Source organism: Excalfactoria chinensis, chromosome 22, assembly GCF_039878825.1.
Source record: "Excalfactoria chinensis isolate bCotChi1 chromosome 22, bCotChi1.hap2, whole genome shotgun sequence".
In the NCBI taxonomy this organism is placed as follows: domain Eukaryota; kingdom Metazoa; phylum Chordata; class Aves; order Galliformes; family Phasianidae; genus Excalfactoria; species Excalfactoria chinensis.
Window position 1 is genome coordinate 4,992,203 of NC_092846.1, and position 21,900 is coordinate 5,014,102.

Below are 21,900 nucleotides of genomic sequence, written 5' to 3' on the forward strand. Positions count from 1 at the left end.
GTTGGGTGCCCATAGGAGTAGATATCTGTGGGTTTGGGTGCCCATAGAAGTGAATGTCTGTGGGTTTGGGTGCCCGTAGGGGCGGATGTTCGTTGGTTTGGCTGCTCACTGAGTCGGGTGCCCACAAAGGGGGGTTCATCCCTGGGGCCGGGCGGCCGTGGGTTCGAGTGTCCGTGGGAGGACGGCTGCGCTCCGTGCCGGGCGTGGAGCACCGTGGCCGGGGCGGTGCCGCCGCCGGGCCCGTCCCTTTCCCTCTCCCGGGTCCGGCGCCGCGCGGGGGCCGTTCCGTACCGCTCCGCACCGGGCGGGGGGGGGGTCGGGGCGGCGGTGCGATGGGGTCGGGGCGCGGGGGGCGGCTGAGCGCCGTGGCGGTGCTGTGCGCGGCGGCGGTGCTGTGTCAGTGGGGCAGCGGCAGCCTCCTCCGCCGTCGCCTCCACGCGGGGTTCGCGCAGCGGCGGCTGAGCGGCGGGGAGCGGCGGGACGTGCAGCGCGAGATCCTGGCCGTGCTGGGGCTGCCGGGGCGGCCCCGACCTCGCTCCCCCGCCGCCTCTCGCGCCCCCGCCGCCGCCGCTCCGCTCTTCATGCTCGATCTGTACCACGCCGTGGCTGGAGAGGAGGAGGAGGAGGAGGAGGCGGTGTCGCGGCCGGTGCTCACCGGGCTCAGCACCCAGAGCCCTCCGCCCGGCAGCGTGGTCAGCCGAGCCGACACCGTGGTCAGCCTCGTGAACATGGGTGAGTGCGGCACCGGGGGGGGGGGGAGGCGGGACGGAGCGGCCGTCGCGGGTAGAACCGACCCCGGACCGAAGTTTTGGCCCCGACGGCTGCGGGCGTCCGTCGTCCCGGGCGCTTTCCCCGCGCTGAAATGTCCCTTTTCGCCCCGGGTTGAGCTTCGGAGCTGCGGGAGGGGGCGGAGGGGGGTGCGGGGCTGAGCCCTGGGCGCTCCTCGAGGCTGCGCCCGGGGGAAAGAGGCGATGGCGAAGGGGAACGTGAGGGGAAAAGCGGTGCACGGATCGTGGCTTGGGGTCACCCTCTCCCTGCTGCCTCCGGCCCCGCCGTGCCGTCAGCTGCAGCGAGTTGGGCTCCCCGGCCCCCCGAGTGCGGTCTCCATCACGGCACAACCGCGGGAGCCGCAAACCCCGCATGACGGGATCGCATCGCCCGCCCCGTTGCGGTGGTGCGCACGGAGCAGTCGGGCGGGGCGGGCGGGCGCTGCTCTCCCCCTTCCAGCAGCGAAGTGCACCAATTACCTGCGGTGGGACACGGCTGAATCACGGCTCGGAATAAAACCCTCCCGGTCGCTCATTATTGCTGGAATCCCGTCCGGCTGGTTGCTGAGCTCCAGCCTCATCCCGTTCCCAGACGCGATGCAGCAGAACACCAGCCGGCACCCACCGGGGTCCGCCGGGCAGCCTGAACGCGTACTCAGCTTTTCCTGTCTCTGCTCTTTGCTTTGGGCTGTTTGCGCGCTTCCCCTCTGCATGCTGTGGCCAAGGACCACGTAGGGACATGCAGGCAATGCTGAGAGCTGTGGGGGATAAAAAAGGCTGGCACGGGGCTGGCAGCTCCCAGCCTGGGGTCCCCCGGGACTGAACTCTGGAGCAGGTAGGGCTACAAAGGGGTCTGCCAAGTCCTTTCCATCCTTCCCTGCATCCTCCCTGCAGTGCTGAGCTGTGCAGAGGTCAGGGAACCCCACAGGACAGCCCCTGTGCTGTGCCTGCAGGATGGGGCAGCCAGGACAGGGCAGGTGGGTGCTGGGACGTCGGCCCCCAGCTCCGCTCAGTGCTCAGCACATGAACAAATCATGCTGTAACCGTGGCCTGTTTGGGTGGGATGGGAAGTGGGGCCGCCCGGATACCCCACAGACAGCTGATGAGCACAACTGCAGCCTTCAATTTGAATGGCTTTGAATTCTGTGGCTTCTCCAGCCCCTTCATTTTAATTAAATAAATCTTGTAGTGGGAGAAGGCTAACTTTCATTTGCATGCGTAATTGGCTACGCCATTACCCTGATGGGATGTGTAAGTGTGGGTGGCAGTGCTCTGTGGGCTGCTGCGCCCACTCCCAGGATGGGGCTGTGATGGAGCCCCACATGCAGTGCAATCCCCTTTTGCAGGGCAGAGCCTGAGCCAGGCTGCAGCCATGATGGGCAATGAGCAGCTCCGGGCAGCCTTTGGCACTTGGGTTGGCTTTGGTGCCAGCGGCTCTTCCTGTTCTCTTCCGATGGGTGATGATGGAGAGGAGGCACGGGAGCTATGCCTGCAGCCAGGGGGGTGCTTTTAGCCTGGGTTGGGGGCTGCCCTTTGCCTTCCTCCTAGGAAGAAGAGCTAATGGGATGGAGCAGGAGCCCAACGGAGGCTCAGCAGCATTCACTGTGCTTGGGTGTGCTCCTCTATCTCCCCTGGCTTTGGAAAGCTCTGCTGTTTATTTTTTCCCTCCTTGCAAGTGAAGGAGCATCTTCCCTGCACCTCCTTCAGGCCTATTTTAGCATTCAGTCACTTGATGTGGTGGAATATCCCGGCATTTCCTTTTAATTTAGTGCCTGAAATGGTCGCAGGGACCGCACGGTGCAGCCAGGACCCGTAATTACCACTGATGTGCATTTATAGAAGCAGCACACGGAATGCTTACAGTGAAGTGCAGCTAAAAATAAAAGGGGGGGGGGGGTTAAAGTGTAGGACCTGGGGGCACCAGAGCAGGGCAGTCCCAATGCTATTATATAAGGTACGTGTGTTGTCACCATTGATTGGAATGGGAGATGTGACACTGATGGCTGGGGAAGGCCATGGCAGCCTGGGGGGTGGGACAGTGCAGAAGGAGAGGGCAAGGAGAGCAGAGGACCTGGGCTGGGTGTTTTTAGTGTCTCGCCCGCAGCCCGGATCACCCGCCCACAGCTAATTGTGGGGTGGTGGTGCTGAGTCAGTGCTGCCCTGATCAATAGCCGGGTCCAAGGGGGGGGAGGAGGCAGTGCCCACTCTGAGAGGCACAGAGAGGCACGGAGATGGGGCACAGAACCTCAGCACCGCAATGCCATGCCTGAAGGATGTACAGAGGGATGCTGCTCTGTGCAGGCTGTCCCTACACTCGTCCCCTGCCTTGGCACAGGTGCTGTGGGCGCTCGCTGGCTGCAGGGAGGCTGCTCAGTTGTGCTGTGGGGGTTTTGCAGGAGCACTGAGGGCTCGGGCAGGGCTGAGCTGCTGGCACGGCGCGGTGAGCAGAACAGAAACGCAGAGAAGGGCTTTGAGCCATTGCAGCTCCCAGGGGTTCAGCCCCAAGGCCCACCTGGGCGGCTCAGGGGGTCCCGGGGCCCACGGCCCCCCCGCCCTGCAGTGGGTGCTCACCGTGTGCAGGAAGCGGCTCCGCATCCGCCCGGCTGCCAGCCCTGAGCTTTATATAAAACAGAGCTGTGGTGAACCCCAGGGCTGGAGGGAATGCAGAGCTGGGTTCAGAGGGGGGGGAAAGGAAAAAAGAGGGGGGAAAAAAAGGCCTGTGGATACAAAGGGAGCATCTCAGCGTCTGGTTCAAAGAGATGGGCTGAGCTGCCCCCCAAAGCAGTGGGCAGGGAAACGTTGGGGTGTGTGAAATCAGGAATGTGCCCCCCTGGAAATGGCTTCACGTGGCATCTGAAGGTGTTGGGCTGTTTGTTTATTCACCATTTCATGTGTTTGGGTCTTTTAAGGGAGGCACAGGCTGAGATTTGAGGCATTTTGTTTATGTCTAAAGCCAGAGGAGCGTTAATCACCTTAATTACGTTCAGCCTCAGCAGGCTGGAATACTTTTAAAGAACAGTTTGAAGACAATAATTACAAGTCAGTGAGCCGGTGGGGATGCCCCGCCACAAAGCAGCGCTCTGTGCTTTCCTTTATGGGTTTAAAAAGAGGCTTCCTTTCCCACAAGGCACTGATTTCTGCAGAAAGCAGACACTTTCAGCACAAGGAATGGGGTTATCGGCACACAGCACTGACCGGGCACCTTGCCTGGCTCCCTCCGTCCCATGTTCCATCAGCACAAGGCGGGTGTGCGGGCTCAGGGCGCGGGGACAGCGGGGTTTGTCCCCAGGTGGGGGAACGTGGGGTCAGCCCCTGGGCTGCGTTCCCTGACCCCCGTGCCCCGCAGTGGAGCAGGACCGGGACACCTCCTCCCCAAAGCCCTACTGGAAGGAGTTCCGCTTCGACCTGGCTCAGGTGCCCGCGGGGGAGTCGGTGACGGCCGCCGAGTTCCGCATCTACAAAGCGCGGGGCGTCAGCAGGCACAGCAACAGCACCCTGCATGTCAGCATCTACGAGATCGCCGCCCAGCACGCCAACAGGTGACGGGGTGGGATGGGGTGGGAAGGAGGCTGGGATAGGGATGAGGATGGAGATCGGGACAGGGTTAGGCATAGGGATGAAAACTGGGCACCAAGATGGGATGAAGAATGGGACAGGATGAGGCAGCAGGATAGAGGCAGGGAGTTGGGGCCGCTGCTGGGCACCACCTCTACCCTTCACCTTCCCACCCCAAGTGCCAAGTGCTGCAGTGCTGTTCCCACGGCATCCCGGGCAGTGACACACACGGTGCTACGGGGAAGTTGTGCTTTTCCCAGGGCGGCTGCAGGGTGCCACCGACACACGCAGTGTAGACGCTGTCCTGACCCTGCAGCAGCGGGGCCTGTATGGGCACGGGCACAGGGAGGCACTTCCACAAACGGCTGCGGGATGTGGGAGCCTCGGGGCGCTGCTCAGCACTGTGCCCATCTGCAGGGAGTCCGACCTGTTCCTGCTGGACGCCCAGCAGCTGCGTGCCGGCACCGAGGGCTGGCTGGTGTTCGACGTCACGGCCGCCAGCAGCCACTGGCTGGTGGAACGCAAGTACAACCTGGGCCTGCGGCTCTACGTGGAGACGGACAACGGTGAGAACCATCGGGACCGGAATCACCCTCAGTGCTGCCTCAGCTCCGCAGCACGCGGTTCCATCTGCGGGGCAGGCGGTGCTGCAGGATGAGCATTGCGTGCAGGTGCTGAGGATGCTGCACAGCACCTGCCTGCAGCACCCACCCACATCTGTCCCCGCAGGGCTCAGCGTGGAGCCGGGCTCGGTGGGGCTGTTGGGTCGCCGTGGGCCCCGCTCCAAGCAGCCCTTCATGGTGACTTTCTTCCGGGCGAGCAGCAGCCCCGTGCGCGCCACGCGGGCGGCCAAAGCGCCGCGCAGGAGGCAGCCCAAGAAGAGCAACGACCTCCCGCACCCCAACAAGCTGCCAGGGATCTTTGGTAAGAGCTGTGCAGGGAGCATCAGGCTCTGCTGCCCATCCCCATATTGCTCCTCCAGGCTGGGAGCGCAGCCCTGCCTGCGCCCAGGAGGCTCCGTGAACCCTCTGTGCACCACAGTGCGACCCCAACCCTGGGCTGATGTTGCCTCCTTCCCCCCACAGATGATGTCCACGCTGCAGATGGGCGGCAGGTCTGCCGGAGGCACGAGCTCTATGTCAGCTTTCAGGACCTGGGCTGGTTGGTACGAGCCTGATTCCCCCACAGAGCCACAGCTCCCCCTAGCCATGTGACCCCCTCCCCCCCGCCCCAGCTGTGATGACCCCAAACAAACAGGAATGGAGGAGCGAACTACCCCAGTGCAATTTCTTCTCCTTGCAGGACTGGGTGATTGCCCCCCAGGGCTACTCAGCCTATTACTGCGAGGGGGAGTGCGCCTTCCCGCTGGACTCCTGCATGAACGCCACCAACCACGCCATCCTGCAGTCCCTGGTCAGTGCCTGGGGTGGCACCACTGGGGGGTCCTGGTGCCGACCCCTCCTTGTCCCCACTCGTAGAGGCTGCCCCTGAGGCCCTGTGGAGCCCACGCGCTGGGCTCAGCATATTCCAAGCAGGGAAGTTTCACTGCCCCGTTTTCCCAAATCCACGTCGCAACCCGTGCTTTAATTTCTGGAATTTCCTGACCTGTGAGTGCTTGATTTCCCAATGGTGGAGTCACGCTGACTCCGGTGCTCGCAGTTAATTACAGGGAGCGCCGAGTCCTCGGCCGAGCCTTTGAAGGTGTCTCCTGGCAGGGTTTAGTTTTTGCATTAACGAAGCTGCCTGACCCCCCCCTGCTGCTGTGGGCACCCACCCTCACCCCCAGCCCAGGGCTCTTCCCAGCACGGACGTGAATCACCTGGAGCTGGGAGCTGCGCCAGCCCAGTGCTGCAAATAGCTGCAAATAGCAGCGTTGGACGGCACAGCACCGGACTTCCGAGCTGGGAGAGCTCTGCTGGCAAATGGCTCACACATGTGGGGCGAGGCTGGGGGAGCTGCCTGCAAACCTCACAGCGCCAGGATTTGGCTCCGGGTCCAGAAAGCTCCACTGAATGAAGGGCTGCCCCCATCCAACATAAACTGCAGCGAGCGCTGCCAAGGCTTTAGGATAAATATTTTTACAGAAGGCTGGAAATAATCCCCCATTCACACAGGCTTCTCCCAGGTAAGAGCCGTGGTGCTTTGAGGCTTCGCCCGTGCCCACGGCCCCCCTCTGCCCCCCAGGTCCACCTGATGAAGCCCGAGGCCGTGCCCAAGGCGTGCTGTGCGCCCACCAAGCTCAGTGCCACCTCCGTCCTGTACTACGACAGCAACAACAACGTGATCCTCAAGAAGCACCGCAACATGGTGGTGAAGTCCTGCGGCTGCCACTGAGCGCCCGGTGCTGGGGGGGGAGATGGGGCACCTCGCTGTGCGTGGAGGGGGTCAGTGCAGCAGCACCAGGGCTGCCCACCCATTAGGACACCACCCCATCCGCCCAGCCCTTCCCAGACGTGGATGTAAATAATATAAAACTTCCCTTCTCTCACCACACATAATGAGAAACATCCATCCTATACATGCGTAGATATAAATATATAGGAGAGGAAGAGGATTTGTGGTCGGTGACGTCGGGCCGCGGCGGATGTGCGGTGCCCGGGGTGAGGCAGGGCCAGGGAGGCTCCAGGGACAGCTGGGCAGCCGGGCTCCGAGCAGAGCGTTCAGTTCCCTGCACAAAAACCCTCTCAGCCAATGAAGCAGCTGGCTGACTAACACGCTCCTGTTTGCTTAGAGTTCACAGAACTCGGCCAAGGGGGAAAAAATAATCCATATTGAGCTACAACACTGTTATAAAATAAACGCCTACTTTGGAAAGTAAACACGGCGTTTCTCTTGCTGTTTCTTCATAAATGTCACAGCACAACGGCGTTCTGTTCCGCATTTCGCAATGAAAAAACACTCACAATGGCCTAAAACTGCACCTATTTGCCCCAGGATGAGCCCTGCGGGCACGTGGCAGCCGGGAAACCTGGTTACCCACAGAGGAAAAAACAAAGAGAAGGAATGCAATAAACCAACCCAGATCCCAAGGATGGAGAGCAGCAAAAAAAGAACAACCCGCTCCTGCCGCCCGTGGTAAAAGGGCTCACCAGCCTGGAAGGATCCACTTGCTGATGAAGGCAACACAAAGCAGCTCAGGACGCAGTAATGGCTGTGGGTGCAATGCACCTGGTCGGTGCTTGCAGGGAATGTCTGCACAGGAGTCCTCCAAAACTTGAGAGTCAAAGAGCATCTTCACCCAGCAAGAGCCCAGCAGGCAGAGCCGGCCCTTCGCTTTACTAAAATCGGGTTTTATTATTTCTGCCAAACATAACAAGTCTTTACCCAGCAGTGGCAGCACAGGCAGCACAGGCAGCACACGGCTGCAGCAGCCACCTGCCCGCTCACTGCACAGCACTGCAATGTGGGGTCCAACCCTTGCAGGGCCAGCTGGGCCACAGTGCTGCAGTCACACACACTCCCCACAGTCGGAGATTATCACCTTCTGCTTTGGCTTCCCATCCTTGGTGCCCTGAGCCTGCAGGAGAAGGGGAACGAAGGCTTGAAGATGGTGGTGCAGGGTGGGCACACACAGCCCCCCTCAGCGCAGCACCAACCTCGATCTGTCGCACCACGTCCATGCCCTCCGTCACCTCCCCAAACACCACGTGCTTCCCGTCCAGCCAGTCGGTTTTATCACAAGTGATGAAGAACTGCGAGCCGTTGGTGTTGGGGCCGGAGTTTGCCATGGACAGCAGCCCTGGGACCAAACAGGGCAGCATTACTGGGAGCAACGCCAACAATTAACTAACCCCACCCCCCCGGGCCAAGCAGACACTGCTGGCTTTAAGAGTCTCTGAATATTGAAACTGCGGGAAGCTGATGATGCCAAGAAACACCTCCAGGTATGAACGGAGTGAAGTGGTAGAGAGCATTCATCTATTTCTAACTGTAGCAGCAGCAAAGCCTTGATCGGCCTGCTTGCTTTTTGCCACCTTTCCAGTGCTCACAGTTAGACTGCACTGCTCCTCCCCTAAAGCCCAACAGGAAAGCAGCTTTGAAATTCTCCATGATATAAGACTGGAAATTAACAGCGTGGGGGTAGAAAAGGGGCCACATTTCTGCCCACCGAATGCCGTGGGCACACTGCAGTCTGCTCGAGGTGCTGCACCAACACAGACTGGCCCTGGGGCTGCTGCTGCGTGGTCAGAGCAGCTCGAGGTGCCCCGCAGGGCTCACCCTACCTGGCCCCGTGTGCTTCAGAATGAAGTTTTCATCATCAAACTTCTTCCCGTAGATGGATTTTCCTCCGGTGCCGTTGTGGTTGGTGAAGTCCCCAGCCTGGCACATGAACTGGGGGATGATGCGGTGGAAGCTGCTCCCCTTGAAGCCAAAGCCCTTCTCCTGGGTGCAGAGGCAGCGGAAGTTTTCTGTTCCGGGCAAGGGGCAGAGGTGAGCACGGCAGTACGGCCTGTGGGCCGCAGTGACAGCAGCGCTGCTCACCTACAGTCATGGGCACCACGTCGGACCGCAGCAGGATCTTGAGCCGCCCCGCAGGTTTGTTGCCAATCTTGATGTCCATGTAAACCTGGGGGTTAGCCCGGGACTTCTTGGCAGGAGGTTCACCCTGGGCAAGGAGAAGGACGCTGTGGTGCCACCGCTCAGCTGTGCCACCCAATGGCCAGGCTGACCCCAGCGACCAGAGGCCCCTCACAGCCTGGGGGCTGCTGCAGGATGCAGCTGAAACACACGGCTCCCTCTGGGCTCACGGAGCTTCTGGGAGCACAGGGACTGACAGGGCCACAGCTCACTCCTGGCTCCCAAAGCTGGCAGCACCCAGATCCCCAGGTGGCCGTTCCCCATTCCAAGGCAGGACTCAACCAGCTCCATCCATCCCCACCTCCTGTGTCTCTGGTTTGGGTGCCTCTGTTCCTCCTTCCTCTGCGTTCTCCTCCAGGGTCTTTCCTGAGAACCTCTTCAGCCACTCATCATCTGACCACACTGCAGTAAGGGAGGGCAGGATGAGTGCAGGGCGCTGAGCCCGGGGCCACACACGACTCCGGACTCAGCGCAGCTCCAGAAGCAGCAGGACTGCAATCCAGGGAGCTGCTGGCCCAACCACCCCCAGAACTGCATGCGGTCACCCCACACCATGGGGATCATCCTGGGCACCAACTTACCGGGCCGAGACGATCCTTCTTTAATTCGCATTGGTTTGGCCAAGTTCACTCGAATCGTCCGACCGAAGAGCTCAGACTCATTCTACAGAGCACAAAAAAGAACAAAGCCCACCACGAGGTAAAAACTCACTACGTTCCCCCTGCAGATCTCTGCAGAGAACGGGGCTGGCTTTTCTTCTCCCCGCTTCTGAGCACTGCATGCAGTTCAGGAGCTGCAGGACCAGACCCACGTCCGCAGCGTCACCCAGCACATGAAGCAGGAGCTGCCCCAGGCTGCCTGCAGCTCCCGGCCAGTTGTGTCCCAGCAGAGGAGAGCTCCGGGCCGCCAGGCAGAGCAGGGCTCAGCAGGGCTCGTACCATGTTGTCAATGGCTGCTGCTGCATCCTGCGTGACGAGCAACAGGACTCCGTTACAGGGAACGTGGAGCGCAGCTCCCAGTGCCGCCAGGCGGCCCGTCTGGGTCCAGCCGCCATCCCACCCCATAATACTCCATCCCATCCCATAATGTCCCATCCATCCCATCCCATCCCATAATACTCCATCCCATCCATCCCATCCCATAATACTCCATCCATCCCATAACGTCCCATCCCATCCATCCCATCCCATAATGCCCCATCCATCCCATCCCATCCATCCCACCCCCCCCTGCCCCGTGTGGGCGCTGCTCACCCCTCACCTCCGCCAGCTCGAACTCCACGAACGCGAACCCGCGGTGTTTCTCTGCCGACACAGCCCACAGTCACATCCCGCCCCGCAGCCCCGCGCCGCCCCGCGCCCCGCCACGCACCGGTCTCGTAGTCCAGCGGGATCTGGATGTCGGTGATGTCTCCGAACGGGATGAAGGCGGCGTGCAGCACCTTCTCGTCCACCTCCTCCGCCAGTCCGCCTGCGGCCCACAGCGTGACAGCCCAAAGCGTTACAACCCGCAGCGTTACGGCCCCGCTCGCCTCGCGGCCCCGCCGGCCCCACTCACCGACATACAGCACCCGCTTGGTGGCCGCCATCTTAACGCCCCGCCCCGGAAGTTCCGGCAAAATCCCGCCCTTCCGGCCCCGCTCCGACAGCGCCCCCTGGCGGCGGGAGGTGCGAGCGCAGCCGGACGCGAAGCGATCCCCGCTCCCCAAAGCAGCACGAAGTGCCCAAACTGAAGAGAAAACTGACACACAAACGCTGAGAAAGTTTTTATTCCTCCATTGACAAAAGATTTTCCAGAACTTTCCAAACTTGGGCCGTTCAGTTAAAACCAAAACCACAAAATTTCATCAACCAGAAACATTCAAAGTCCCGCGTAGAAAAGACTCAAACTCTGATCACAAGGAAAAGCTCGCGAGCTCCGTCCGGGTTTCGGACCCTCCGAGCTGCAATTGGCTCCGTACGATTCCAAGGGTTAACTTATAAAATGCAATAGAACTACGTGATACGGCGCGTGGCATCGAGTCCTGCAGGTGCTGCAAACAGCTGATGTCTGCCAAGGGGCTGTTTGGCTCCTGTGCGTCCTACAGGAGAAGGAGGAGGACGTTACCTGCCGTGCAATGCCAAACTCAGCCCCGTGCCAGGACTCTGGAGCTGGCTCCTTTTTAATGCTTGTCTGGACAGACCCACACCCTGACAGCAGCCCTTCAATGTGTGCTACAGGCAGACGGCCGCCGGGACAAGGAATGGGCACAGCACAGCACTTCACCTTGAAGGGAACAGAGCATCTCCGTGCCACTTTACCTCCTAGAGGAGCACTGCCACAACTCATCTCCATTTGCTATCCCTCCATGACGTGCCAACTAACAGGAACACTTTAACTCATGCATCACCTTCCTGACGCTCAATCAAAAAGACTTTTGAAGAACTGGCTAAAATCAGACACGCTCCCAGACCAACAACACTCAGAACTGCCTTGATTTATTTACCAAGTAAAGCTTTGAACTGAAGCTGAGGGCTGAGACACTCACCAGTCTTCCTGGCTTAAGAGGTAGCAGCAACCACACCCACCTTCTGGGCAGCTTCTTTCTTGGCTTGGTGAGCCTGCAGCACTGCAACAGCCTCCTCCACCTCCAGGTAGGCAGACGAGACAGTGAGTAAGAATTCCCCCTCAACCAAAGGGACCCACAGTTTGGCCCACCCAAGGGAACGGGGCAGCTTACCTTTGACCGGAGGGACTCTGGAGACTCCAACATGTGCAGCAGCTCTGAGTTGTCAATCTCCAGCAGCATTCCTGTGATCTTCCCTGCAAGGCTGGGGTGCATAGCTTGAATAAGAGGGAACAAACGTTCTCCTAGGGACAAAAAAAAAGGATTTCAGACAGCAATTTTAATTTAGAAGGTATCAGTGAAACCTGGGGACATTTCTAAGGTAAAATGCAATCTGGAAGAACCTGCGTTTCACTTACCCAGCATCTGTTTCTGCTCCTGGGGAGGGGCAGCAGCCAGCATGGAGGCTGTTAGTGGTTCCTGTCCCTGCACGTGTACTGCAGGCTGAGGTGCCTATAGAAAGGCAGATAGGAGGATGCAAAAACAGATGCTGTGCTGTTTCTGCATAAACTCTTCAGCTGCACATAAAACCTGTTGGCCTGCAGCTGCTTCAGGCACAGATCCTCGTGTTACCTGCAAAGGCTGCACGGGTGGGTGTGGGCTGCGGACACTTGAGGCATATTTATAAGGGGGAACTGCCCTGGGAGCAGGAGCAGCCACAGGTGGACGAGGAGCCAAGTTCTGTCCCGCAGTGGTAACACCTGCAAGAGAAGAGAGAAGGATCAAAACCACGTGTAGGAATGTGCAGCAAGTAACCTGAGGTATTTTAATTGCTGCTAAATTCAAACTATGCTCTGCACAGGCCAATATTTGCTTAGGAACTGGTCTCCAAATTACAACTGGATATTCCAGAAAATAATTATTCTACATTCTGCATTTAAGGTACTTTCTAGTTACTCCCTAACAAAATTTGGATGCCCTGAGAACAATACCCATAACCTACAGCCTTATTTAGAGCAGTAAACGTTGCTGTAGAGATGAGTTCCAAACAAATGGAAAGTAACCCATCTGGATTTCTGCTGCTGTGCTGTAGCACCAACTGCCCCCAGACCTGCATTGCACAGCAGGGAACAGGACAGATTCGGGTGCTGTCTCTGCCCCTCGCTCCAGGTGGCCTTCAGTTATCTGTTTCTGACAGCCACCTTTGGAAGTAAAAGTCAAGTCTCAATAGCAGCCTCATCCCCAGACAGCTTACCGACTCTCTGGGCAGAAACAGGGAGGCCACGAGAGGCAGGAGCAGTGCCAGCAGGGGCCAGATGGCGCAGCGCAGGCCGTGGTCCAGACTGGCGCATGGCATTTGGCATCCCCTGGAAGCCTGATGGAAGAAATGAGAGGAAATCTCAGACCAGAACTGACTGGCAAGTCAGGATACTCAGCTCCAGGAAGCAAGCCAAAGTTGTGCGCAGAAAGGAAAGCATGCATTGTTCTTGTCAGAAAGTACAACCCAGAGGGCCATACAACCAAATCAGTCTCTAGCAGTGATCACCTTGAGGTCTTCCCCCTTGCTGCCAGCGTGGGTTGGGTCTCATCTGCGCCATCTGATTGGGTGCATAGTAAGTGGGTCTGCTCTGAGCCTGGAGGGAGACCAAACAAGTTCAAAGGCAACATCTAAGTGGACAACAAGCACCGTTTACAACACGTTCTGGCAGTTTTTGCCCCAGACTCAACACCCAGTTCCAATTAAGAGAGCATGCAGCAGGAACATCACAATTAACTCCACTGACTGCACTCCCCATTAGGAGTTGCTTGCTTATGGGCATAAGAAAGACTCAATAAGATGAATGCAGCTGAACAATTCAACACCCAAGCACAGCTAAAATGTTCATAAAACCACACTAACTAAGCTCAGCTTACCTGGGGCACAGCAGGCATGAAATAACCGCCAGCAGCAGGCTGGAACTGATTAATGATTGTGTTGGCTGGCAAGGCTCTCATCCCGGCAATGCGCTGCATGTACTGATTAGTTAGATGAGCCTTTCGCTCTTCTTTCCTTTGTGCAAGTGCAACATAGAGTGGCTTTGAGCCCACTATTCGACCATTCATCTCCGTCACAGCTTTCGTAGCTTCCTCTGGAGAGGAAAAGCAGACAAAGCCAAACCCTTTGCTCCGTCCATCTTCTAGCATCACCTGCAGTAAAGACCAATTGCCAGTGGAGCAACATTTCAGGAACAGTTTAAGAATCTCTATTTCTGACCATAGAGAAATATCAGATTTCAAGAAAGAACTGTTGCAGAGGTGTAGAGACAATCAGTCAATGAAGAACCACTTGTCTGGATTCACTCTGCTTTTCTGTCAGCACCATGCGTCCCCAGGCTCACACTGCACAGCAAGGAATGGGAAAGATTAGGTGCAGCCTCTAATCATACATGGAGAAATGCCTGCTTGCCAAGAAGCAGAATATGGCATGTTTTCCACCTCTTGCCCCCCACTTCTGATGAGGAATTAAACAAGTTATCAGTAAAATCGTGATGAGACCCAAGGAAAGGTGCCTATTTACTAGTCCAAAATTCTCATGACTGCACCAATCTGGGGATATACAAACTGCCCCTCAGTCCTTTGTCAAGTAACAGTTCCTTCTTCAGGCCTTAAAATCCCAAAATCCCCAAGCCCCACGATACCTTTGCACTGGTTATTGACCCAAAAGGTGAGAATTCCTTCCTCAGTTTTTCATCATCTATAGTGTCATCTAGGTTTTTAATGTACAGGTTAACTCCCTAAAAGGTAGAGAACAGTAAGGGAATTAAGAAACCTACAGTAATAAAGAGAATCTAAAGCACATCAACTGTCAGCATCCATCTGCCAAAGCTGTCGTTTGTACAAAACCTCTTAACTTAGCAGGACATTACTGTCCTACCACCAAGACTGATGGCAATAGATGTTGCAGAGGTGTAGAGACAAACCCCAGTGCAGTGAAGGAGCCTGTCTGGATTTCCTCTGCTTTCTTGTTGCATCATGTGTCCCCAGTCCAGCACTACATCGCAAGGAGTGGGAAAGATTCAGATGCAATCTCTGGTATGACACAATTTTGCTGGAAACTAAACCATTATAGAGTCGAGCCATCTCTTTCCATACTTTTAAGTATGCCCACATGAAATTAAAGATGACTGCATGACTTTGCTCGTATCCACCTTTATTGTGAAGACCATGTACAGATGTCTCCTTTGCCTCCAAATACCATGGGGTCACCCTTAAAATTTGAACTCTCAGGATATATCACAGGACAATTGCCTCATCAATGCCTTTTAAGTCTACCAGTAGATGGGAAATGTACCTAAATTCAGAAAAGGGACAGTCTATTCACCTGGTACCGGCTGATTCTCTCTTGTTTTAGCTGTTCAAATCTCCTTTTCAGCTCTGCCTGGCGCTCCACCTTCTTCTGTGCTCGGCCTACAAACACCATTTTCCCATTGATATCCTTCCCATTCATTTCTTCTACTGCCTGGACAGAGGGGTCAAAGAAAACTGTCAGGTGCTAAAACAAAAGAGCAGCCGATCCTGCTAAGAACTTGGCTGCCCAAAGCTCACCTTGTATTCTCCCTGTTTGTTAGCCAATAAACTAAAACTGCCACAATAACTCTGCACTGCTCCTGATTAACATCAGCAAATTAAAGATAAACTAAGTTATCAGGAGAGACCATGCTGACAACCTTACCATTAGTGCTGGACTAACAACAGGAACTTGTGAATGTATCCCCACCCTTCTTGTAGTTACTGTCAAATAATAACAAACGATGCTCAAAAAACAGTACTCCAAGAACATTCGCTCCCTAAGCTGCCCATCAGAGCACTTGTTCAGCAATTAACGTTCTGATTATACAACTGTATTCTGTGTGCATCTAGAAATCCGAGAAATGTCAGCTTAATCCTGAAGTAAGGTAACAACGTAGTGACGTGCAAATGGCTTCAAGCCTCCACATCCAGAAGAGGTTACATCTGAGGCAGAAATTTATCTCGACCTGCTTCTATGGTAAGCAAAGTAAATTCTCCTTCAAAGACACCCAGGCAGCATTAACACTAGGTCATACCTTGTTAGCATCTTCATGCTTTTCAAAGCTTACAAAGCCAAAGCCTTTGGACTTTCCAGTGGGGTCTGTCATCACTTTAACACTCAGAGTCTTACCTGTTACCAAGGGACACGGTTAGTAAAATATAATGTAAGACTATTTCAAGACTATTAAGCTCCATACGATCACCCTAGCCTTCTTCCCTCACTCATGTGCTGACTGCTCTCTGCCTCCTGTCCAGTGTTTGACAGAATTACTACCCACACCTCAACTCATCCAATTCATCAGCCTCAAAGTGACCCCAGTAGATCGTAGCAGCACTGTTAAATTAACATGAAACTGACGGTCTCATTAAGAGTTTCTGTATTTACCATATTTACTGAAGAGTTCCTTTAGTCTTTCATCATCCATGTCATCCCCAAAGTTCTTAATATACACATTGGTGAATTCCTTTGCCTTGGCTCCCAGCTCAGCCTCCCGCTCTTTACGAGACTTAAATCTCCCAACAAATCTGCATGAAAGAATGAAGATTACAGTAAGGAACTCGTTATCAAACAGGCAAAACCAGCATGTAATTTGCAGTGAGGCGAAAAAAAATGAGTCTGTAGATGGAGCCAGACACAGGGAGAAGAAAGGGTGCCATGAGAACAGAAGGACAAACAGGCCGCAGACCAACCAGAAAAGTCACCTGTCCTATGGCGAAAAGCAGCAGCCTAGGATGCCCACCCAGCTCTGCAGTGAAGAGTACTGGCCAGACACCCACCCAGCCCACTTGCAGAGAGGGAGTAAATCGAGACTTGGTTAGGGAAACCACCAGCCCTGCAATGGAAGGGGAGCAGGCCGTGGCTTGGGCAGGGTCACTCACCAGCCCTGTAGTGGAGAGGTAGCAGGCCAAGGCTTGGGCCAGGAGAACCTTGTGTGTCCCTGTTAATACCGAGATGCATCACGGTTCATGCGATCGCTGCTGCTGCTGGCTGTGACACTCACACTTTGCGGTCGTTTAGCAGCATGCCGTTCATCTTCTCGATGGCTCTATCTGCAGCATCCTGGGTCTCAAAGTGCACAAATGCGTAGCCCTTAGAGCCATTCTCATCACACACCACCTAGAAGTGGAAGGAAACCCAACCATCAGATCTCGGAACGCACATCTTGCCTTCAAGAGACACCCTTCCCCACTTGGTGACAGGTGCCACTTCTGCTCCCTACACTGGATGCGTGATCATGTCACCACTACAGCAGACTGGACAAAGTAACCACAGCTCACCTTGCAGGACAAAATATTCCCAAACGCTGAGAACGTGTCATAAAGCGCCTTGTTATCAATGGATTTGTCCAGGTTCTTAATGAAGACGTTCCCAACCCCCGATTTCCTCAGTGAGGGGTCCCTCTGAGACCACATGATGCGAATGGGTTTTCCTTTGATCACATCAAAGTTCATGGTGTCTAGAGCACGCTCAGCTGCAAGAGAAGCACAGAACAGGTTTGTATGGCTTGTTAAAGCATAAAGGTTTCCATCACATGAGTGGTAACTGAAATAAAATTACAGAGATATTTGGGGCAATAACATGGGCCATCAATTCCAACGACTACTTTCTGATTTAACAATCTATGATGAACTGGCATTGTAGTACTTTAAGAGTCACAGGTGAGAGATGGAGCATGCACACAAACACACGGCTGGCAGGGAAGGACACAACTCGGCCCCCACCGATTGTGGTCACAAAATGATTCCCAGTTTTCTCAGTCTGAAGGCAACGGTAAGAACAGAGAAACTGCAAAAAAGCCCCGATACCCAACGTGATGAACAGGGGAGTGTTTGCCTCAACTTTAAAACCTCAGCGTTGCCATCCCAGCCCACACTGAACCCCCTCGTCATGATTCTATTTCTGCTGCCTACTGACATATTAAAAGGATCATTACGTACACTCATTAGGATCTTGTTCATAAAATTCAGATGCTTGTGACTCTTCTGTGTCAGGAAACGCTCCTAACATGGAGTCAGCAGAGAAAGAGAGACTTAATTCCCAGCACGAGGCAGGGAAAGAAAGGGATGCATATGCATTAAAACCAAGGAACATTAACAGGGCAGAACCCAAGTTTTCCAGATTTCTTTGGCTCGATTCTTCCACACCACCATCACCCAGTCGTACTTACTGATGTCATTTCAGGGCAGCAAATTCAACCAAAATGCCAACACAAACACCTTCTCCTTTCAAGAGATATCCTGCTAGTGATGAGTAGCTATGGAGCATCCCACAGCACTCCCTCTAGAATCCTCAGTGGGGCACTGCCTACAGAAGTCTCCTGCACTCCCTACCTCAAAATCAGTTTGAATTACTGCATGAAAGTTTCTTAAGAGTTTTCCCACCTGCTTTGAAGACTTTTCCTATCACCACTTTCTAAGCTGAAGTGCTGCCGTCTCTTTTTCCCCAGTCCTTTACACACAACCCCTACTGTGAAACACGTTCTGCTGGATCTCATTACTGAAGTAGAGAGACTTACAGAATTAAGACAAAAACCATCTCAGGAGGAAAAATCTTACATGCTAGGGCTCTGTTTGCTCCAATAGCTATTTAAAAGCATTACATCCAATTAACTGCTATGCTAAAATGACTCCTCAGCTGCTACTCTGAATCAATGCAATCCTGTGGCTGTCTCCATAGCCAGCTCCTGGTAGGCACTTCAGCAGGCAACTTGGTGCACGTCGTCAAATTTGGCAGTGTTTATTTATAGCAAGGAGAGGTCCTCCAGAAGCATGCGTTGGCAAGGACACAAACGAGCTGTATATACACCATCTGCAGCAGAAACAGAGCTCCTGCTGAAAGGTGCCAAGCAGATGAAGCAGTGGCGAGCAACCAGAGGGAACTGAAATGCTGTGCAGCAGCTACTGAGATAGGCAAGCTATGAACCTGCTCCTGGTTCTTTCAAGCTTTCTAAGCACATACATAAGCAGATGCTATGGCACTGATCTAAGTAGCCATTCCACAGCAGTATTATACTCTGCTTGAAATACACTCAAATGCTAAAATGCTTCTTGGATGCAACTGCACGAGGAGCACATTTAACAGGACACTGAGCTTTTTTTTTTTCCCCAAATGAAATGTGTTTGTTTTCTTTCCACTTACAGTTAAGATGAATAAATATTAACAGCCGTGGCAAAGTCTGAACCAGCTGGAACTTCAAAGCGTTTCCTTAACCTGCCTATCAGATCGGGACAGACCCAGCTCTGAGCACTCACTGCTCCCCATGCCACAGAACCTCAATTGAAGGCAGCAGAGCTCGTTTTCACTAAAAATAACCTCTCCGCAGCCCATCAGGCAATGCACGTCCAAAAATAGCCCCTGCCAGGGTAAAGCATCACACCGTCAGCCGAGAAAAAAACAAGGAAAATGCAAGCCCTGAACCAGCTTAGCTGGAAACACAGAAATTCAGGGTACGATTACAGCGATCTCCTGGCAGCCCTACAGAACAGCAAAGTTCTGGCTGCTACCTGACTTGTAAACAGCTCAGCTTCTCTAGTCAGTACGGAGAGAATCCTATTTCCCACCCAAAGGTTAAGATATGGCAACTCTTCGCTTACAAAGCACTCCCACTTCCACCAAAGGTATCCAGGAAATACAAACTACCCTCTTTCATGCCGCTGTTGGCTACATCAGGACCTTCCTGACAGGTCTCTTTGTGGAGGCAGAAGAGTTTGCGTATTTCTCCCTCCCAATAGTAACTCAAAGATAAGGTTTAAGTCACTTGACCTTGTAAGACCTACCAGTAACAGGACACCAGTTACTCTGTCAAAGTATCACTTCGTGTACTGGGACTTCCTAAAATGTCTGCTGCTTCTCCTGGAGCCCAGAATGATGCAACATCCCCCTAAACTCGCGCCTATTTATTACCATAAAAGTTTACCTTGAAGCACATGGGGAGGCCAGCTGTCTTCCTATTTGAGAGCTTTTTCCTGATACCGTAAGCATTTACAACGAGCTACTCTTCCCTTTTAACATCACACCTGCGTGATACCAGCCTTCTCTACTTTCAGAGCACAGAAGGCATTCTGAACTGGGAAAGAGGACAGCGGCCAGGACGGCACAGTCACAATCAGCTCACATCAAATCAGCTGGGAGCTCAGAGGCTCTGCTGGCTTGTAGGAGCGCAGCTTTGTGATGACATTTCTACACACTGTGAAGGCTCTGACCCGAAGGCAACGTGTGTATTACCCTGTGGAAGTCTGCTCTCTGCTCTCTGTAAAACCGTAGGGCAGGACGGCCAGTCGCAGGCTATGGGAGGGGTTACTGGCTGGTCAAGTCTGGGCTGTTATGAACTGATTTTGAATCCAAGGGAAGCGTCCACTCCTGTCTGTTCTGTCTATATATAGAGACTGCTAAATCACAGCAAAGAGCAAGAAATGTGCACCAGGCAACAAGTAAAGGCTCCCAAAACGAGGGCAGAAATCACTGACCTACTTTTCTTCCAGAAAAAAAAACCAACACATTCCCAATGACCTTTTCTGCCCCATCTTTCATGTTTCCAACTGCTTTAGCACTGGAGCATCTACTTAACCAGGTACCAAATGGAACTACTAAAAACAATATGGCCAGAGTAAAGCAGCATGGATTCTGCACAGCAGACAGCACAGTGCATTGCACAGTGAACCCTTCCCACCAGCTCAAGAACAGCACTTCAGACTGTACAGCAGCCATCAGCTCTCCCAGGCCTGAAGTGCCAGCAGGTGAGCAGCCAGAGGGTTGGGGCAGAAAAGCACCCGACGTGGGCTGACTGCATGCAGGCTCTTCTACCAGCACCATCTACGTGAAGACCACATTAACAGCCTAAACCTGCACAAGAACGAAGGGGAACACGGTACAGACTGCTCCCTTGTATGAGCTGCACCAAACCCACGTCTCCAAACTCGGGGACTTTCAGTGATACAGAAACACTCCAACGAGCCAGCTGCGTTTGAATGTTCGAACGCCGTGAGGCCACCTCCACCACGTGAGGCCACCTCCACCACCGCGGCTGCTGGAGACGCACAGACACAGCGGGCCGACGGCAGGGAGGGGGACAAGGCACCGGAGACACCGCAGGAGACACCCGGCCGCGCCGCGTACCGTCCGCCGGCTGCTGGAAGTTGACGTAGGCGTAGCCGAGCGATCTGCGGGTGATCATGTCGCGGCACACGCGGATGGACAGCACGGGCCCCGCGGGGCTGAACTTCTCGTACAGCATGGCCTCGGTCACGTCGGGGTGCAGGTCGCCCACGTACAGCGAGGCCATGGGGTAACTGCCGCCCGCCGCGTTCATCGCACGGACCGCTCCGGCGTGAATGGGGCGTCTGCGGGGAGAGACGGAGGTCAGGGCGAGACGAGGGCCAGCCCACAGCCCGGCCCCGCTCACAGCCCGGATCTCCCGGCCCCGCTCACAGCCCGGCCGGGACATTGTAAGGCCGTTTGACCACAACAGCGGCCCTCCCACATCCACACCCGCCCCAACCCAGCGTTTCACACCGCACCGTCCCCGCAAGGTTCGGCCTCACAACCGGCCCCGACGGGCCGCAGCCCTACGCGGCAGCCGGGACCGGACCGGGCCGCATTTCCCCCCCCCCCGTCCCGGGGCGGCGCGCACCCGACCCCACTCACGCGCTGCGGCCCGGCGGGCAGAGAAGGGGCGGCGCGCGGCGCGCTCCCCTTTATAGCCGGCCGGTCCGCGAGGGGCCCCTGCGGCGGGGAGGAGGCGGCGGGCCCGGCGGGAGCGGCCCCTACAGCGCTACTTCCGCCGCAGCGCCGCCTTGCGGCTCGGAGGACCGCCGGGGGAGCCGCGCCCCCTGCCGGGCCGGTTCGGGACGGCTCCGCTGCGGGACGGCCGGCAGGGGGCAGCGGCACCGCAACGCGGCGCGAAGGGAGCGACCGGCACGGGAAGGAGCTCAGCGCCGCCGGGTGCCGACCTGCAGAGCGGTGAGGGGCTGAGCATCGCTGTGTGCCACCCACAGCCCTGGGCAGACCGCACCAGCCACAGCCCTGATTCCCTTGGGCTCTTATTGTGCTCTTAGCCCGAAGAACAAGGATGCTCGGGGGACTTCGGGGATTTCCCCTACAGGGCAGATCAAAAGTTGCCGGGATGTGTTACCGGAGACGTTCAGCCTTAGAAAAACCCTGGGAAAAGCAGCGCAGATCCATCCACAGATCCCACCGCTGCAATCTGCTGCGGGGACAAAACCCCGCCGGCCCGGAGCGATGCCCTCCCACCGTCTGATCTTCGGCACGCAGGAAGTGGTTTCTCGCCGTCCCTGCTTTGCTTCAGCCCTGCAGCCCGCGGGGCTGTCGGTGAACGCCTCCCAGATCCGAGCCATGCGGGGCTGGACCCCCCCCGCCACCTCCCACCGTGTCGGGCAGCCGGGCAC

General features: G+C 55.6%; 3 protein-coding genes and 3 non-coding genes across 8 annotated transcripts; 1 reads left to right on the top strand and 5 right to left on the bottom strand.

The window, feature by feature from the left end:
- Window positions 1-332: 332 nt before the first annotated feature.
- LOC140261769 (bone morphogenetic protein 8B-like) lies at window positions 333-7,033 on the top strand. Its single transcript, XM_072355577.1, has 7 exons — window positions 333-732; window positions 4,114-4,306; window positions 4,740-4,888; window positions 5,052-5,246; window positions 5,408-5,487; window positions 5,625-5,735; window positions 6,507-7,033. The coding sequence occupies exons 1-7, from the start codon at window positions 333-335 to the stop codon at window positions 6,654-6,656; spliced, it is 1,278 nt and encodes a 425-aa protein (XP_072211678.1). The 3' UTR covers window positions 6,657-7,033.
- Window positions 7,034-7,117: 84 nt separating this feature from the next.
- On the bottom strand, window positions 7,118-10,518 carry PPIE (peptidylprolyl isomerase E). 2 transcript variants are annotated; one of them, XM_072355579.1, is made up of 10 exons: window positions 10,458-10,518; window positions 10,272-10,370; window positions 10,161-10,204; window positions 9,839-9,865; window positions 9,482-9,563; window positions 9,202-9,302; window positions 8,805-8,928; window positions 8,546-8,731; window positions 7,919-8,061; window positions 7,118-7,839 (listed from the first exon to the last, which is right to left on the bottom strand). In XM_072355579.1, the coding sequence occupies exons 1-10, from the start codon at window positions 10,486-10,488 to the stop codon at window positions 7,771-7,773; spliced, it is 906 nt and encodes a 301-aa protein (XP_072211680.1). In that variant the 5' UTR covers window positions 10,489-10,518; the 3' UTR covers window positions 7,118-7,770. The 2 variants fall into 2 exon arrangements, with proteins under 2 accessions (XP_072211680.1, XP_072211681.1); XM_072355580.1 differs by lacking the exon at window positions 10,161-10,204.
- A 115-nt stretch (window positions 10,519-10,633) lies between these two features.
- PABPC4 (poly(A) binding protein cytoplasmic 4) lies at window positions 10,634-21,741 on the bottom strand. Of its 2 annotated transcripts, none has more exons than XM_072355318.1 (16): window positions 21,627-21,741; window positions 20,612-20,835; window positions 16,774-16,967; window positions 16,497-16,612; window positions 15,881-16,020; window positions 15,531-15,625; window positions 14,807-14,944; window positions 14,124-14,219; window positions 13,360-13,632; window positions 12,992-13,079; window positions 12,701-12,820; window positions 12,079-12,206; window positions 11,865-11,958; window positions 11,620-11,750; window positions 11,428-11,527; window positions 10,634-10,980 (listed from the first exon to the last, which is right to left on the bottom strand). In XM_072355318.1, the coding sequence occupies exons 1-15, from the start codon at window positions 21,674-21,676 to the stop codon at window positions 11,441-11,443; spliced, it is 1,974 nt and encodes a 657-aa protein (XP_072211419.1). In that variant the 5' UTR covers window positions 21,677-21,741; the 3' UTR covers window positions 10,634-10,980; window positions 11,428-11,440. The 2 variants fall into 2 exon arrangements, with proteins under 2 accessions (XP_072211419.1, XP_072211420.1); XM_072355319.1 differs by lacking the exon at window positions 21,627-21,741 and adding an exon at window positions 21,140-21,257.
- On the bottom strand, window positions 12,467-12,594 carry LOC140261870 (small nucleolar RNA SNORA55). The gene has a single exon (XR_011905783.1). It is a non-coding gene; the product is annotated as a small nucleolar RNA SNORA55 (small nucleolar RNA).
- On the bottom strand, window positions 13,728-13,856 carry LOC140261869 (small nucleolar RNA SNORA55). The gene has a single exon (XR_011905782.1). It is a non-coding gene; the product is annotated as a small nucleolar RNA SNORA55 (small nucleolar RNA).
- Window positions 14,379-14,509, bottom strand: LOC140261868 (small nucleolar RNA SNORA55). The gene has a single exon (XR_011905781.1). It is a non-coding gene; the product is annotated as a small nucleolar RNA SNORA55 (small nucleolar RNA).
- Window positions 21,742-21,900: the final 159 nt, after the last annotated feature.